Source organism: Nilaparvata lugens, chromosome X (assembly GCF_014356525.2).
Source record: "Nilaparvata lugens isolate BPH chromosome X, ASM1435652v1, whole genome shotgun sequence".
NCBI classification, from domain to species: Eukaryota; Metazoa; Arthropoda; class Insecta; order Hemiptera; family Delphacidae; genus Nilaparvata; species Nilaparvata lugens.
The window spans coordinates 98,164,777-98,182,877 of NC_052518.1; the positions used below are offsets into that span (position 1 = coordinate 98,164,777).

At 33.2% G+C, this 18,101-nt stretch overlaps 1 protein-coding gene across 1 annotated transcript; it reads right to left on the reverse strand.

The window, feature by feature from the left end:
- Positions 1 to 581: 581 nt before the first annotated feature.
- Positions 582 to 18,027, reverse strand: LOC111046963 (ras-related protein Rab-35). Its single transcript, XM_039442786.1, has 5 exons — positions 17,791 to 18,027; positions 15,236 to 15,410; positions 14,299 to 14,423; positions 9,546 to 9,670; positions 582 to 5,542 (listed from the first exon to the last, which is right to left on the reverse strand). Exons 1-5 carry the CDS (start codon positions 17,840 to 17,842, stop codon positions 5,426 to 5,428), a joined length of 594 nt encoding a protein of 197 aa, XP_039298720.1. The 5' UTR covers positions 17,843 to 18,027; the 3' UTR covers positions 582 to 5,425.
- Between the last annotated feature and the right edge of the window lie 74 nt (positions 18,028 to 18,101).

Sequence of the window (18,101 nt, forward strand, 5' to 3'; positions counted from 1 at the left end):
TTGTTCCATTTGTACAGTTATTATTATATTAAAAAATGTATTCCTTATTTCTAGAATCAGCTCCCAGATGATAAATACAGATTATAAAAAAGCTAATTCCCATTTCAAGAACTTCCTAGACGTTCCTCACTGCATAGGGTGAAATATATTTTTGATATAACAAACATTGGATAGGGCGATGTTTTTGGTGTGTAGTTGTAATATGTTTCATCATTGAATCATTCACAATCCCAACTGATTGCATTATTTCAAATCAACTTCCATTTAAATTATTTTAATGGAAGTATAGCTACTAAGTTAAAGTTACTCAAATTTTCAAAAAAAAAATGTTGTCTTAGGAGCTTAACATTTTCATAATATTACTGAATAATTTCTTGTTTTCAAGTAACTGAAAAATAGCAAAAAAACAGAAAGTATACGCCATTATTTTTTAGGAATATTCAATAGTTGAATTAGGGCCAAAATTATATTCTTATAAAGTACAATACATAGGTGAAAGATTCCGTGAAGAATCTCTCAGTTGAGCACTAAAACATCAAATAATTGGACTACGAATTGGATATTGTAAATAAAAAATATTCTTGTTTGTAAAAATGGTATATAATTATAAAGATTTCTCATCATTTACATATGTGATTTTTATTATACATAAACACATTTCAAGGGAAGATGATCATTAATACTATTTAAAGAATGACGTTGATTATATTTCTTGAGTATACTGATTGCAATCTATATTGATTGATTTCACACGAAGCAAAAAATAATATGGAACTAGAAACCATACTAAACAGCATACAATGTGAAATAATAAGCTGAAAACATAGTGTTTTTGATAAAATGTTGAACTAAAAAGTTTTCTTTCACAAGAAGCAAAGGAAATGATACACAAATTTACATTTGATTGATTAATATAGAACTAGAAACCATGCTAAACTGTATAGTGAAATAATAATGAGCTGAAAACATTTTATATGTTTCGATAGTTTGTGGAACTAAAAACTTAATAAAATAAGAATTGGTTACCTATAAAGAAAGCAATATCAAATACATGGTAGTAAGAGTTGCAGTATATAATGCGTTAAAAAATAAAATTATACATAATAGTCAATATCCTTATAATATGATTCAATAAATTACAAATTCATATTCTAAATAACAAAGCTCAATTGAATATTATTGCTTTGCTATTTAAGAATGTGAGCAGTGAACGTTACAATTTTGAGTATTGAAGATTGCCAAATTATTTTTTTATTATATTTATAGCAGAATCATACCCTGGTAAGCTAACTTATCCAGACACCCAACTTCCTGATAAATGAGGACGATTGAAGTTTTAAACATGGTTCCTTATAAAGTATTGAAATTACCTGATAACATAAAATCGTTATGAATAAAAGCTTAAGAACCGAACTTGTATTAGCGGAGAAAGCAGGAAATATTTTGAACAGCTGGATGTCGAAATCAAGAGCTACCAATGCTTATTGTTATACAAAAACGAAACAAGAAATTCACAAGGTAAGCAAAACAATATAAATTCCTTAATAGTATTTGCATGTTGGCCTAATAATAGTAACATTGGATAAGTATAACGAGTCTGATGAATGGTCAACTTGAAATACTAACATTTACAATATATATTACAGAAAGTGATTACACAAGGACTTTACAACTTCAAAAGCACCTAAAACATTAATCAAATTACAAACATAATTGAGAGGTGACTTTTTGTTTTAAAACACAAAATAAACTGGAGATTGACACTCTACAAGCGCCACGGTAGAAAGTTTTGTTTAAATGGAAAGTACAAAATGTGTGGAAAGACTCCTAGTACAGCAAATCAAGCACAAGTATATTCCAGGTGAACAAGTATCCTTTTATTTTAAACACGACGGTGCATTAACTCCTTCACTGTAAAGTTTGGAATTTCCTACATGAAAATCTTTTTCAGATTCAACACCGTTGGATTTCTCACTGTGGGGTTTCATAAAGAATAAATTATGTTTGACATTAACTAGAAAATTTCAATGACTTGATGAATAGTTAGATGTTATGTTTGATATACTGGAACAAGTGTGGCAAAAAATCAATTTTAATCATGGGTATCACAACAAATCAAAATGACACTGACGTTACATTTGAAGTTTCAAAAATTCCATATTTCTGAGTTGATGTTGTTTCAATCAATACTTATACGCTACGGAATCGAAGTGATGCAATGATCCAGTACCTCTTTAGATTAGTTGTAGAAATTTCTACAGTTAATTCTGATTGAACGGAAGGTTATTAAAATTGGCAGAGTCAACTAATCACATTAAATATGTATCATGGAATGTCTCATTAAAAATAATGATAATCGACTCCAGCTGGAGAATAATTAAAATTGATATTTAACAGATTTTTAGGCTAATTGAAATTTAGAACATTTCTAATGCATCTCGAGTATGCTAAAACATATTAGAGGAAAAATTCAGGTAACTCATAAGTTGTTAGCTACCATACTTCTCATGTATCATGGCTAAGAATGGTATTCAATCTAACTATAATATTTTTCTCAAAAATCATACATTTTCCATCCAAGAAACATTGAAGTAGACAAGGCTACGGTAACTGATCTGATTCAAGAACACAAATGTATTGTTTAGTTAATATAATTTATTAATAATCATAATTCCAGGATAATCAAGAGAGATTTACAATGAATGAATTTTACTCAATGTTCAGCTCTTGGAGTTTCCTCAATGTTCATGTGTTTCAACATTCAAGGAGTAGGCCTACTGGTGTCTATTGTCTCAAAGTTAAGCTCATAATTTATTATGCAGCCTACCTGCACTGAATAAAACAAACTGCACTAATATTAAGTGGGAAATCTTTGAAAGACGGGAGAAACAAGGTATTAATTATTAAGTCGGAAAGATAGGAGAAACAAGGTATTAATTATCAAGTCGGAAAGTTCCAAGTTGGCAAAGGGACTACAATGACCTATAGTAGATTACCTCCCATTTTCAATTCAACGTAAACTGCACTAATATTAGGTAGAAAATCTTTGAAAGATTGGAGAAACAAGGTATTAATTATCAAGTCGGAAAGTTCCAAGTTGACAAAGGGACTACAATGACCTATAATAGATTACCTACCATTTTCAATTCAACGAGATTTTTTTTCAAGAACTACACAGACAACGCTAATCTATGCAAAGCGATCTCGCCTATTATTCAAATTTGTTTGAACTTCCAGATGGACAATTTCCAATCAAAATTGAAGCAATAGATAAAATCAAGTTGAAAAGAGAATTCGTAGTTTTCCAAATAAGTAATGCTTCCAAATTAAGTTTGAATAGGACATTTGAGTTTAGAATACGTTTGGTTGATAGATTGTGGTGATCATATGACATTTAATTTAAATTTTGCTACATTTAAAAGTCAGAAGCTCCAGTGACAAGCTTTATAGTTATTCAACTAATTGACAACGAACTGAAATTTAGCGTGTAGAGTAGATAATACAGAAATAATTCAATAATTGACAAAAGCCAGATTGAGAAATAGACTCAATGAGAACACTATCTTAATAATTCCTTCCATATTATTATATTATGCCTAATCAATGAAAACGTTCGTCAGGAAAGGATTGGGGATTTCAATAAATGTTATCTTTATATACATTAATATTGAAATAAAAGCGTAAAAGCTTTGTAAAAATGTAAAATTCCAGTAAAAAATGCATCCTCCATGGATGTGTAAAAGAGGCACAATACTTGTTCTGACATTCAATCCTGTCAATAATAATCACGAATTAGATAACTGAAATAAATTCAATATGCAAAGCTCAACTATTCTAAAATGGTGTTTACTTTATTACAGCCCTGATCCTCTTCACAGTTTTAGAGAGATTTAAATATTAAGCTATGTTCAGCTATGTTTTGTGGAGACATCTGGAGAATTTCACTTTACAAAATTATCCGCGGAATGAAGATTTTTTTAGAAATAAGCGACATTAAGTCATAAACATTCACAACATTATCTCAACACAGCTACCATTAATTAACTAACACTTCCTTAATAAACTATTCCGATGTTTTCAGCTTCGGAATGTAATCTTATCAAATTGATGTATATTAAGTGCATTCCGATTAATAAAACCAATGTATTATTTCATCAACTCATACCGTACACAACTATTAATCATAACATATAATGAGACATTAAATATTCTACAATATATAGGCTAGTAAAATAATAATTGAAAGTATTATCAGAGACGAATAATGCAATTAACGGTATCTTTTCTCTATGATATTATGATTTAATGCACACTTTTATTATGTATACAAGGTTTATCAATAATTATTGATAAAATTACCATTCAGGTGTAAATTGCAACGAAAATTACAGTAATATAATAAAAGAATAATAATGAGTGGCCCAATAACAGTACACGATTCAATGAACTCAATTTCAAAATAGATAAAACAAATTAATAAAATAAATTTAAAAAACCAATAATAAGAATGATGAATGAATCACAGGCGGTGTGTATTATCTGGTAGTTGGAGTTTCTATGAAGTTGAATCTTGTATGGGAAAAGGTTCAGTATAAGTTCTCAATTTAAAATTGTGAGATCAATTCCCCATCCCGTCTTTTGAATTTTACAGCAATATCTTCCAAAGGGCAAAAATGTTAACAAATTCAGAATCGTGCACTCTTATTTCTATGATATATTCATTACATTCTTTAAACATTACTTTAGTTCCTTGGTTGGATACTATTAATAAAAGTTCATAACTTCTAAAATAGATAAATTTTCCTATCATGTTTTTTTTATACTCGTTTGTATAGCAATATTGAAATTATAGAAACGGCATTAAATTCATACAGGAGAGAATGCAAGGTTCACAAACAAGCATCTAAATTTGTATTACAATTTACAATAAGCGTAAATTCAAATGTTTCTACAAAATGAAGCTGAAAATCTCAACCACCCAAAAAAGGTCGTTCTGCTATTGAATGAAGTAGCAGATTTTCTCTATCCAATGTAATTTAGACCTACTGCACAAGCAATTCGACTACATTCTTGAATACATCGAAATTAGGCTGAATCCTTTTCCTTATTAGGCTGAATTAACCCGAATGCACTTGAAATATTAACTCAGATTAAGCAACTGATAACATTGAAGAATTGAGCTCAGATAGCAGAACAAAATGATGATCACATGAATATCTTCGACCATTGTCTAGTTATTATGAAGTGTTCATCTTCTCCTCTACTATCAGCTTCAATTCATAATTATAGATATTTACACTTGCAAAACACGCTATATACTTCACATGCCATGCATGAAAATGCTTTCATTGTGGTACACAATTAAAATGTACATGAGTATTTCCATAAATGCAACCGAAGTCATAACTTCTATCTAATAAAACTGCTAACAACATTTGCTTTTTTTCGGTTTTTGTCTAGGTCTTATGATGACTGTATCAGTAGGACGCTCCTTTAGTTCCTTCTTAGTGCGCAGTACCAGCCTAGTTATTGCCATAAACATCTGAAAAAACAATACATCATTGGATACAGCAAAATCAAAGAGTTCCTTACAGAAAAAAGTATAAATCTGAGTACCCTTTTAAATTACTTAGTCACATGTTTCGGCTACTAATGCCATTTTCAAATTATTTGAAAATAAATAAATACTGTATTTATTTACAAATCTATTGATTCATATTCAATCTACACATAACAATCTATTATGATTTATCATAAAATCAATCCAATTTACATTGTAATCTTTATTCTTGTGAATATTATTATGTGATTGTATGTATGAATTTGCACAAAGAACAAATATAAGCCAACATGTTTCACTTGAAACATGTCAATCACTTGAAAATGGCATTAGTAGCCGAAACATGTCGTGACAAAATAATTTAAAAGGGTACTCAGATTTCTATTTTTATTTATATTAAAAGTAGGTAGCCCTAAAGAAAAAATACATTCCTTACAGAGTACAGAAATCCGCACATTGAACATTCATCAGGCAGTTTTTGCAGATAATAAACGATGCAAGTTTAGGGCTTGACAGTTGAAAGCATTTCATTAGATTTGAGTTTGAAGAAAAATAGGAAATTTGGAATAAAAGGTAACAATTACTACCGTATGTTGGTGGTCGGCAACCCATCTACAAAGGCAGGACAGTTTTAAAAATGTTGGTTCATTAGGCGAAGGTTGCACAAAAGCCGGTTAAATTTTAATCGTGATTAATTCCACGACAACCAATCACAAAAGGCGTTTTTAAAAGACGGCTTCTCAGATTGAGAGACTCCGTCTTTTAAAAACGCCTTCTCTGATTGGTTCTTGTGGAATTGATCACGATTAAAATTGAACAGACTTTTGTGCAACCGGGCCTAGGTGTTGAAAGTTACAAACATTTCATAGACACAACTTTTACCAAAACATCTGAAAACTTTAATTCGAAGAACATTAAAAATCACGCCAATTTTTCAGAATTAAGTAGTCAAAGATTACGGATAGATGAAAATTAACTTCAAAATTTTAACTAAGGAGAAATACAAAAATGGAATTTGAACAATATCCTAATAAAATATGAAATTTTAATGTTACAAATTGTACTGTGCTCAAAGAAATAAATTTCAGAGCATGATAAGAACCGACTTTGACCAGTTTTTTGCTTTTTGAACACGATCGGATGATGGTGAAATCCCAAATTCAAATAAAACTTTATCATATTAATATGTTAATCATAAGATGATTAGGTTCCTACATGAGTAGGTTCTACTACCAAACTACACTAAAGCAATAATATTACTGAAATTTTTAACTAAATATACTGTTAGCTTCCACTCTGGATCTAAGTTACATAGGCCCAGTTGCACAAAAGCCGGTTAAATTTTAATCGTGATCAATTCCACAAGAAGCAATCAGAGACGGCGTTTTTGAAAAGACGGCTTCTCTGATTGGTTCTCGTGGAATTAATCACGATTAAAATTTAAGCGGCTTTTGTGCAACCGGCACATAGACATTTATCTGTTTGTTTTTACTGGGTAGCTATCGAATATTTTTCTACGCTTTTTTATTTGACTTCATTTTTCCAGTTAGGAAAGTTACATTTGATGACACAACGTTTACAAAAACATCTGGACGCTTTAATTCGAGGAACATTAACAATCACGCCAATTTTTCAGAATTAAGTAGTTCTGATATGCGTATTTTTTTAAAGATAAATGTTCAGAAAAAAAATTCTAATAGAACTGAACTTGCAGCCAGGACAACCTGAAATGATATGGAGCAACGCGCACTAGTCAGACCGCGCAAGACAAACGCACGACCACAGCAGTAGGCTCTGGTCGCACACAACAATTGCCAGACTAGTATATTTATTAATGTAAAACTTTGGTCTTGGTCTTGGTCGAGGTTGTGGTCGTGCTGTTCCAGACCAGTACTGGTCTTGGTCTTGGCCGTGCTAGTGCGCGTTTACCCTTACCCTTCAACTTGATTAAGGATTTCAGAATGTCGTTAAAACATAATATAAATAAATATCACCAGTGGCGAGGTTAGTATGGAATAGCATAGATTGGCATTATATAGAGTGGCGAAATATGGGGGAAATTTTGAAATGGCATTTCCAAAAAAAATTCCATAATACTAGTAGATTACACATGCACCCATAATGTTACTACAGTCAAAATGCCCAAAGGTACTTCTTTACTTTCCAAGATGACATCGAAAGATATAATCAAATGCGGTGTTCACACCCTGGGTGGTGCAAGGAAACGGGAGACTTTGTAAATAATGTCAAATCCACGAATAAATTCCAAAAGCCACTCATTACTTTTCAAGATGACATCGGAAAGAAAGATTCGACGTTCACAGCCTGTTATGAGTGGTGCAGGGAAATGCAAGAATGATACTGAATTTGGTTCAAATATATTCCTTCAATTTATGCATGGTAGGACATGTACGATGTACTTTGCCTTCAAATGTGGTAATGACGTCATAATATTATCTGTACAGCAGTTATATCACCGCTATAAAAAATGTATATTAAATGCTATCACCGCTGTTGCAAGTTCAACAACAGTCCAAAGATCCATGATTCAATGCGTTATTCGTAATTCGAACAGTCACAGGCTCTACAGTGATGCAAACTGTAACATTCAAAATTTCCTGTTTCCCTGCGCCACTCTGTAGTACAGCTCGGATATGAGCTAGTGCCCAATCAGCGATGGATTTTGGCACTCCTTGCATGTTTACAATCACTTTCCGTCTTTCAGAGGAGACGATAAGCCGTCGGTCCCGACTACCTAAAAAGTAGTCGTCATCTCTCATCATCATCCCTCTCACTCATTACCCACGCACAAGTTTGAGAGTTTGTGGGCATCACCCTCAGTATAAAAAAAGTTGAGAATTTTATAAGTATTGTTTAAACTACAAGTCAGGAATGACTCTGCGCAACTTACAGATTTGAATCATCTAATGATTCATGCCCATATATAAAATTTCAAGGTAAAAGTTTAGGGCAAAAGAATACCACAAAATTCCTGGGATTAGTGATAGATGAACACCTGTCATGGAACAATCACGTCTGTCATGTGGTTAAAAAAATATTACCAGGCCTGTATGCTCTTAGGCGAATGTCCAATGTGTGCGGTCTCAACGCTTTAATAGCCATTTACCATGCATTGATACATTCTAACATAGCTTACGGTCTATGTATCTACGGCATCACTTCCGAGAGAAATCTCGATAAAATACTAATTCAACAAAAAAGAACACTAAGAATTATTATGAAAATCAAAAGGAATGACTCTGTTGAGCATATTTTACCCCGACTAAGAATATTAACAATTTATGGGCAATATATTAATGATGTTATAATGTACTATAGAAAATCTACTGATTTTGAACTAAGAAATAGTAAATCACATTGTCATAACACTCGATCAGCAATTGTTCAAAGACATAACTTGGAAATCTTTAAAAAGAGGACAACTTATAGGGGTGATAGATACTTTAGCATGCTGCCCAGTAATTTTGAAATCTATAGAAAATATAAGTTTTTTTTAGAGCTCATCTGAAGGACTATCTGGTGGGAATGTCTTTGTACTCCTTTCAGGAATTTGTTCAGGAATAATTTTATGCGATTACGACATTGACTGTATTTGTGTGTTGGTTTGTTCTTCTAATTTTCTCTGTTTAATGTGACAACATAAGTAATGTGGAAATATTCAATGTACTTGTACATTTGATGAATAAATAAGATTGATTGATTGATAATCTATTTTGACTACTGTAATAGAATCAAAGACAAATAGTAACTAGCCTATATACTAGATATAAATGTCATGAAAAATTATTGGTGTCTCGCTTTTTGCTAGCACTCTGACTTGTCTGACGCCGTTGAGGCCAACCAGACATAATATATATCGATCTAAGAACAAGCCATAGTTTAAGGGATTATGAACGAATAAAAAAAACATACCTCGAGGAGGCGATAAAATAATTAAATAAAACTAAACTGAAGGTTAACTTACTTCTTCAACATTAATGTTATCTTTGGCACTAGTCTCAAATAGTTGTATTCCCATTTGGTCAGCGAATCTTTGGGCATCTTCTGTCAAAACTACTTTCTGGTCGGGGGCGTCGTTTTTATTACCAACTGTAAAATATAAAATAATATTAGATTTCAACACATAAATTTAAAAGCCACACAATCCAGTTGATATAAACTGAAATAAAACAAATCATAACAAATTACTAGACCTTATACAGGAATGACTCCTGAATGAGTCCAGAATATTAGTTTATGCCGATAACGTAAAAATATTCAGACATATGAAAGATGCAAATGACAAAGCTACTCTGCAGAAAGATATAAATAATCTGGCTCAATGGTGTCATTCTAATAAGCTCAAATTGAATATTAAAAAATGTTATGTAGTTAGTTACTCCAGAAAAACAGACCCATGTTTCATAGATAATAAGTATTCGGACAGGAATTGGAGATATGCAAAACAACAAAAGATCTTGGCATCATTTTTGATGAAGCTTTTAGATTTGATGTTCATATTGATCATGTCGAGAATAAAGCTTTCAAGATTCTGGGATTTGTGTGTAGGCAGAGTAGAGAGTTCAGAGATAGTGTCCCTGTTATTAGAGTGTACAGTGCTCTGGTGCGCAGTGGATTGGAGTATGGTTCAGTGATTTGGTCACCTTACCGGACCGGTACGGCTCACGACATTGAAAGAGTGCACAACAGATTCCTGAAATACCTACACTGGATAAAATATGAAATTGTATGTCCATTTGATTTTTCTGTAACAGGTCTCAGAGAACAATTCCAATTACATTCGCAGGCTTCTAGAAGGGATATGCATGGCATTACTTTTCTATGTAAGCTAGTGAATGGTGCAGTGGACAGCCCTTCCCTTTTATCATTGATTAATTTCCATGTTCCGCGATTGACAGCTAGATCACGCAATGCATTTTCAATTGCCTTCTGCAGAACGGACTACAGTTATTATGAACCAATTAAAAGGATGCAGCGCCTATTCAATGTGAGCTGTGTCGGTCTGGATATATTTGGTGGGTCGGTTAATTCGATTGTGCGCGCGTGTCGAAGTAGGGTTGGTGCCTATGTGGTCGGTGACGCATCAGTTGTTTGGCCTGTCTCTTGATGGTAGTTTTTAATTGTTATAACATGTATAGTATAACATATTATTACTTTTTCTCTTCTATTAACTGTCTTTCTTTGGAGTGGAACGAAATTCTGTTTTATTGTACTCTCATATTCATAAATCATATTCTGTCTTATTTGTTAAATTAGTACTTATTTTTATTCATATTCTTAATATTTCTTATTTTTAATCATTTTCAATTTTTCATAATTCTTTTTTCTTGATAATTATGAAGAACTTTGTGATGTTGAATCGGGAACAGTTTTGGGCTATAATGCCTGTTGTTCCCATACCTGTATGTATTTTTTTGTAAATAAATAAATGACCACAAGAAACAGATGGTTCTGAATCACTTGGCGGCTGGTGGAGGGGGAAACGCGCCGTCAAGTTCATTTGACTCCCCATCACCAACAGTCGCTATCATGCTGCTGTGGTCGAAAGATAATCGCGTGTTTGCAGATGACATTTATAAAAAGTGGCAAAACAATATTTGAAACTCAACTCTAGTCCAATAACGACAGTTCTGTTTATTAGCAATTCCATTCAGATGAAAATGAGCTTAATCATTCATTAACACAGTCAATTCTTCATTCTCTTCGAAAATGTGTTACATTCCATCAGCATAGATAGATACGACGTTGTTGATACTCCACTGGCTTCAACTTTTGGATATTGATTCACCACTTTTATAAATTCATATGCAAACACGGGATGGAACAATCATTTAAATAATACACTGCACAAAGCAAAATGGGCGCTTATGACGTCCAGGAGATTTGCAGGCTCCATGTGGGGGATAAAGCCTCACATAGCTCTGTGGCTGTACAAGGCAGTAATAAGGCCTCAGGTAACTTATGGATCACTGGTCTGGTGGACATTTACAGCCACAGCCAAACTCACAAGTCTACAAAGGATGCAAACACTTCAAGTCACTGCAGCTTTCAGGAGCAGCAGCCCGTCAGCAACTCTTGAAGTTGCTCTTAGCTTACTGCCATTGAACATTTTTATCACGGCAAAAGCACGAAAATCAGCCTATCGACTGAAAGTCGCAGGTCAATGGAGAGAAGGCACTGCACAATCACCAAAGCTGTTGCTCACAGCCCTGTGCTTGAAATAGCTTCAGATGTCATGAGTACACAAATTGAAATTGACAACCACTTTTATTATTATAGAATATTATAATATACACAGAACCTGATTTCGTGGCTTTACAACAGTTGCAAACAAACAGCTGATGATGTGGCTGGTAAAGCCACGAAACCAAGTTCTATTATAGTATTGTATAATAATAAAAGTGGTTGAAAATTTCAATTTGTGTTTTCATTATGGAAAAGTACCACAACATCACACACAACACAACTGGGAGGACTTCAGATGTCATGAGTACAGAACTGGTTTTCACTAAGCCTTTTTCTGTTAAATTCTGCTCCAGAGAGGAGTGAAAGTCTGAAGAAGGGCCCTATCTCAAGAGAGGCAGCCTTGTCTGGTGCACAGACGGTTCTCTCATTGAAGGGAAATCTGGCACCGGGGTGTACAGCGATTCACCCAGAACAGAACTCTGTGAAAGTCTGGGACAACACTGTACTATCTTTTTGTCAGATATTTGGGACATCATGGCTTGTACCAATATGGGCATTGCCAAACGTTATTGCGACAAGCACATAGTAATCTTGTCAGATTGTCAAGCAGCCCTCAAGGCTCTCGACTCCAATGAAATCATTTTTATAATGGCAGAAGCACGAAAATCAGCCTATCGACGAAAAGGCAAGTGTCACAAAACACACAGAAGGCTTACAACACGCAACTCTGTGTATCTTGGTTGGGTACCTGGCCAAGTAGGCCAGGGTAGTAACGTTCTTTGAACCTTTGGATCCTTGAATCCGTCCCTTCAAACATAACATAACATAAACACGGGATTATCTTTCGAGCACAGCAGCTTACTAGCGACTAAATGACAGGTTGTCGGGAGTCAAGTGACCTTGAAGGTACGTTTCCCCCCAACACCAGCCGCCAAGTACTGCGCGATTCAAAACCGTCAGTTTCCTGTGGTCCACCCTGTAAATGGTACAATCTATATGCTTCAACATCCATTGTTATTTTATTCATTTATTTCTTAAAGCAAACAATACAATACTCGGAAAAGAAAAATCTGGCGATTCCCCAAAACTTCTTCAATTTCCTAATTTTGTTTTAAATTGTCCAAATATTATGTAGGTTATGTCCATTTCAATTTATACAACAAATCATCAATCTGAATATACAAATAAGAATAAAACAAACAATTATGGTACATAAATTGCATAAGTTACATAAATTGTTGAACGCCAACTGAAATATTAAAAGGAATTTCATGTGCACAAAAATTCGACACTTTTAAAAATGTAAGAAAATTTACTAGTGACTGAACATTACAAAAGATATCTGTGAAATATGAATAACCTAGATAGTTGAAAATAAATATAGAGTATATCTGAACGTTTCATCAATAATAATAATTTTCAAATTATGGTATTACAAGAATTGATTCTCCAATATCAATATATTTAAACCAGTGACCTTTTAAATCGGATGCAGAATCACTACCACTGTGCTACTTCTTCACTCTACAGTTGGTATATTTTTCATAGTACTGCATGAGGCAAGGTCAATTTATAAGCTTTGTAAAATCAATAATTCAAACTTCACCATTGATCAATGATTCTACCGTTTTTCAACGCTTTACATTCAACTAAATGAAACTGTTCAACTGTCTTCTTGAAACAAAATACGTTTGTGACGATACAGTACAGAAACCTAGTACTGAAAATCACCACATGCAATTTGAGCTCTCTTCTATCTTTACCTAATTAAAATGTTTGTCTATAGAAAATGAAAAATATGCATTTTCTTGGTCCTGCTCTTGAAATGGAACAAATTTTATGTCTTTTCGCACCTATTTGAAGCAAATCGCATGCATATTGACTTAATATAAAGGCAACATAGGCAATGATTAATATTGCGAAAGTGTTTCAATTTATTAACCTACTAAACTATTAATAATTAACCTACTAAATTATTTTTTTACCTACTCCAGAACATGTTACGCCATAGTGGAGTAGGTCAATTTCCACACAGAAAAAAACTAAACATGTAGAGGACATATTATTAGAATTTTTTGCAAATAACTATTGTATGTAATTGTAATTTATCCAAAATTTTCTGTATTTCATGTTGTAGTTTTAGTTTTTTTTTTTGAAATAAACATTTATTTATTTATTTTCATTTATTTATTTTATTAAGGTATTATGCATTCATGCTTCAAGGCTTTCATTTGAGAGTACTAATGAAACCAGACATGCTGCTAAGACAAAATTATATACTATTCAATTCTAACGCTATTAAATAATCCGTTTTGAACTATTTTCGACGATAGAATGTAGAATGATATTCTAAATAGAATGTATTAGAAATAGTTCAAAACGGATTATTAACTTGCAGTTCGTCATGGATAGTGAAATAGATGAGTACTAACTGTACTATTAAATCGATTAATTAAATTTGAACGCGCAACCAATCAATCCTTTTTTCCACACCATCGATGAGTTACACTGAGCATTAAATTAAGACTCACCAAGAATCCGGCTGACAACTTCACAGTTCTGATCGATTTCATGCAACCACCGCTTAACATTGGCGAATGATTCACCGCTGGTTACATCATAAACTACTATGACTCCATGAGTCCCTCTATAATACCTGTGAAAATAAGTGATTGTTTATAATAATATGCATCAACATCTTGTCCCTAGAATCAGAATATTTTGGACAGATCACAATAAAAAACTTTCCCAGAGAATATTAGTATTAATGCAGCTAGAATTTAAGACACTGTTAACTTATTAGAATGAAAAGGATAGGTATAATAGAAGCTCTTGAAATGGAGCAAACTTACTAGGTGTAAAGAAAGCGTAGCTTAGAAATACATCTTCGCAATACGTAGCCATCCTATCTCCCAATGTAACATCTACGCTACGCTGTGTGAAATGGACACAGTGATTATTTATTTTTCATTTATCTATTTCATTTACATATTTATGCATATATTGACATTGGGAGATACAATGGCTATGTTTACCGAAGACTTATTTCTGGCTACGCTAAAGTGAGGAGTGAGATCCACGTTATAATGGAAGTGTTTGTTTAGCAATGGTACCCTTGTCTATCATTCAACAAAGCGGATAGCGCTATCTCTTTCTCGCTTTGCTTTTTTGCCAGATCGTCTTTTAACAATGTAGAATTAATAATCAATTAACAAAATATTTCATCTTAATTATGAAAACTCATAACATTATTAAAAAATATAATTTCTTGTTAAATAAAATATAATTGATTATTTCAAACGAGAATGAACCGTTAATATTACATTCAATAAACCTGTATCAGCTACCGTATATAGAAAGCATTGACAAGACAGAGGATCGGCAACGTTATTTTCTATATTTTTCTACTGCTATTATAACGTGGACCTCACTATAGGTGTGAAAGACCTTCCAGTATAAAATACTTACGTTGATGTGATTGTTCTAAATCTTTCTTGTCCAGCGGTATCCCATATTTGTAATTTTACTTTATCACCATCTATTTCCACCGTACGGATTTTAAAATCGACTCCAATCGTTGTGATATAATTTCCTGAGAATGTGTTATCTGCAAATCGTAGGAGCAAAGAACTTTTCCCAACACCTGTAAGCACAAAAACAGCCTCTATTATGCAAAACATTCCTTGATTTGGAAAAACATATGAATTGAAATTGAGTTAATATCTTAGTTGAAAAGTTTTATACACAGTGGTTTACACAGTTTCAGCCGTGATGTTGTGGTTCACAGTTACTTGTAAATAAAGACTAGTGACTTCATGTCACAACATAATGCAGCATTAACAATCAACTGTTGACTTGGTACTTGTTTAAAAAACTCCCAAAAACAAACTAGAAAAACTTTCACGAACATTGATGATTTATCATTGAGGATTTCCTAACTTTGACAGTTGATTCCGGCCGAATAGTTGAAGCTAAATGTGCCAATTTGGTTCTATCAATTCAGTACATCTTGCCAATTTACCATGAAAAGTTATAGCGTCCAACAAGTACAAATGATAAGATTGTTTTATCAAAACAATATTTTTTTCTGTGAGAGCAATGTCAGACTATTATCACTGGTTCGCTGTACGAGAGAATGTGCAGGAGAATCAGCGGCAGTCATCACACAGACATTGACTTCAACTTGACCTGTGAATGGAATCTGTTAAAATCTTTGGTTATAATACTAGATACCAACATAACTTGGACATGTCACATCGGTTGGGTGTGTGTACGACTCAACAGGTTGGTTTTTCTTCTAATACGGCTGAAAAATCATGTTCCTCATCAGTAATTGAGAATTTCATACTTTGTTCAAAAAGTGTAAAAATGTATCCGGAAGCAATTCAGAGATAAGTAACATTCTGCGGGGAAAAGATATAGTAAGATTCATAAAGTCTAGAAGAATCAGCTGGCTGGGATATGTGCAAAGAATGGAGTACAATAGGATGCAGAGGCAGATGCTTTTGGAAAAATGGAAGGATCGAGGAAAAGAGGTCGCTCGAGAACACGTTGGCTGCAGGATGTAGAAAAGATCTAGCGTGCCTAGAAGTGAGAAACTGGCTAATCAGAGAGATGAATTGAGGCGAATTGTTGAGGAGACCAAAGTCCACGCAGGGCTGTAGCGCTTCGTAAGTAAGTAAAAATGTATGGGCTCATTCGGCGTCATATGTGACATGGCCCAACGTACTATTCCAGTATTTATTGGCAAATAAAATATTTCTCTATTTCATACATAGTTATTTCGCGCAAAAGCGATATCAACTGGCTACTGAAAGATCGTGTGACTTGACTCCACTAAACCTTTCTTGTAGGGCTATGACATTGCTTGACAAGGGACTATACCAACAAGGCATTAATCATCTATTCCCGGAAAGTCTAAATTATTCAAGCCATCAATGAGATTCAGCATGATTTGCGCGCCTTCTCAGATCTCAGCCACTACACAAATCTGAGACGACCATAAAAACGTTATCATATTCCGTGCATAATGGGATTGGCAGATATTTGATTGATTGATTCAAGATGACAGTGAACAGTCTTGCGAGTCTTCATGTCGTAGTTGTTCGAAAATCGTTAAAAATAATGATAATGCTTTGGAATGTGATGGCTTTTGTCATATTAGATACAAGTGATATCATATTAAATGTGCTAAAATATCAGGGTTTTAAACATAAACAGATCTCATCAATAGCTCACAACTTGTTTATTCAATTTTAAAGATAGGTGCCACTCAATGACAATAGAACAAAATTTAAATTTTACAACTAACTTACATTTCAAAGCAATAGAATTGCTTCAAACTATAATTTCAGTTTATTTCTCAACATTTGAATGGATCTATAACCCAAATTTGTTTGAAACAAGTGACGATGTGTGTGACTTATCGATGGATCGATCATAACCTTACTATTATCATAACCTTACTATAAACTTTATATTCAGTTTTGTTAATTTGAGTTTGAATGGAAGTTAGGTAGGTTATCTTTTTTTATATGTAAACTCCTAACAAACGATGCCAGATTGAAATATATGTGAATTTTACATTAGAATGTTTCCAAAATATTGTATTGATATGGTCCATAGCATATTATGTTAGGTATCAAAGAGTGATTCATCATAGCAAAATGTTAGGTTACATTGAACATTTCAACATAACATTGTTTAAAAATAGTGAAACCATATTAAATTTTCTAAATTGAAGTAGCCAGTAATGAGAAATTTGTCACAGATCAGCAAAGGTGGGAATTCTATGGTGATCGTCAGAGTACTTAAAAAATCAAAGTAGTTTTCAAATTCACCTTTCAATTTGGAACAACGTTCTCATGGATCATAAACTAGGAATTCAAATTCAATACTAACATTAGCCTACAAAACTCAATTTCAATACTAGTTGGTAAAGAAAAGGTTAAAACAAAAAATTGCTCCAGCTGTCACTTGTTGGACCTACAAAATAACCTAGGCTATGTACTTGATCAACATACCACTATCTCCGATTATCAGCAATTTGAATAGGTGATCATATTCTCTTGCCATTGTACTGAAATTGGAATTCTCAATTCATTAAGGCAGATGAATTGATAAAGCTGGGGGTAAAATTACACGATATTGAATACAATAATGGAATAATTATTCAGACATGACCATTTCATTCTTCCTCAAAACATGACTTCACTGTTCACTGCTGTGGCTACTGCTCGTGTTCATTCTCCATGATGGGTGAGTGATAAACAGTTTTGCCAACAGGGAATATATAATCAAACCGATTGGAAATAACCTTCCAGTCAAACTGAAT

Bases quoted from the DNA above. Each gene is read 5' to 3' on its own strand.
- LOC111046963 (XM_039442786.1), bottom strand. From the start codon at position 17,842: ATGGCAAGAGAATATGATCACCTATTCAAATTGCTGATAATCGGAGAT. The intron at 15,411-17,790 runs GTATGTTGATCA...TTGTGCTTACAG, and splicing joins GCTGATAATCGGAGATAGTG to GTGTTGGGAAAAGTTCTTTG. The intron at 5,543-9,545 runs GTAAGTTAACCT...TTGTTTTTTCAG, and splicing joins ATAACATTAATGTTGAAGAA to ATGTTTATGGCAATAACTAG.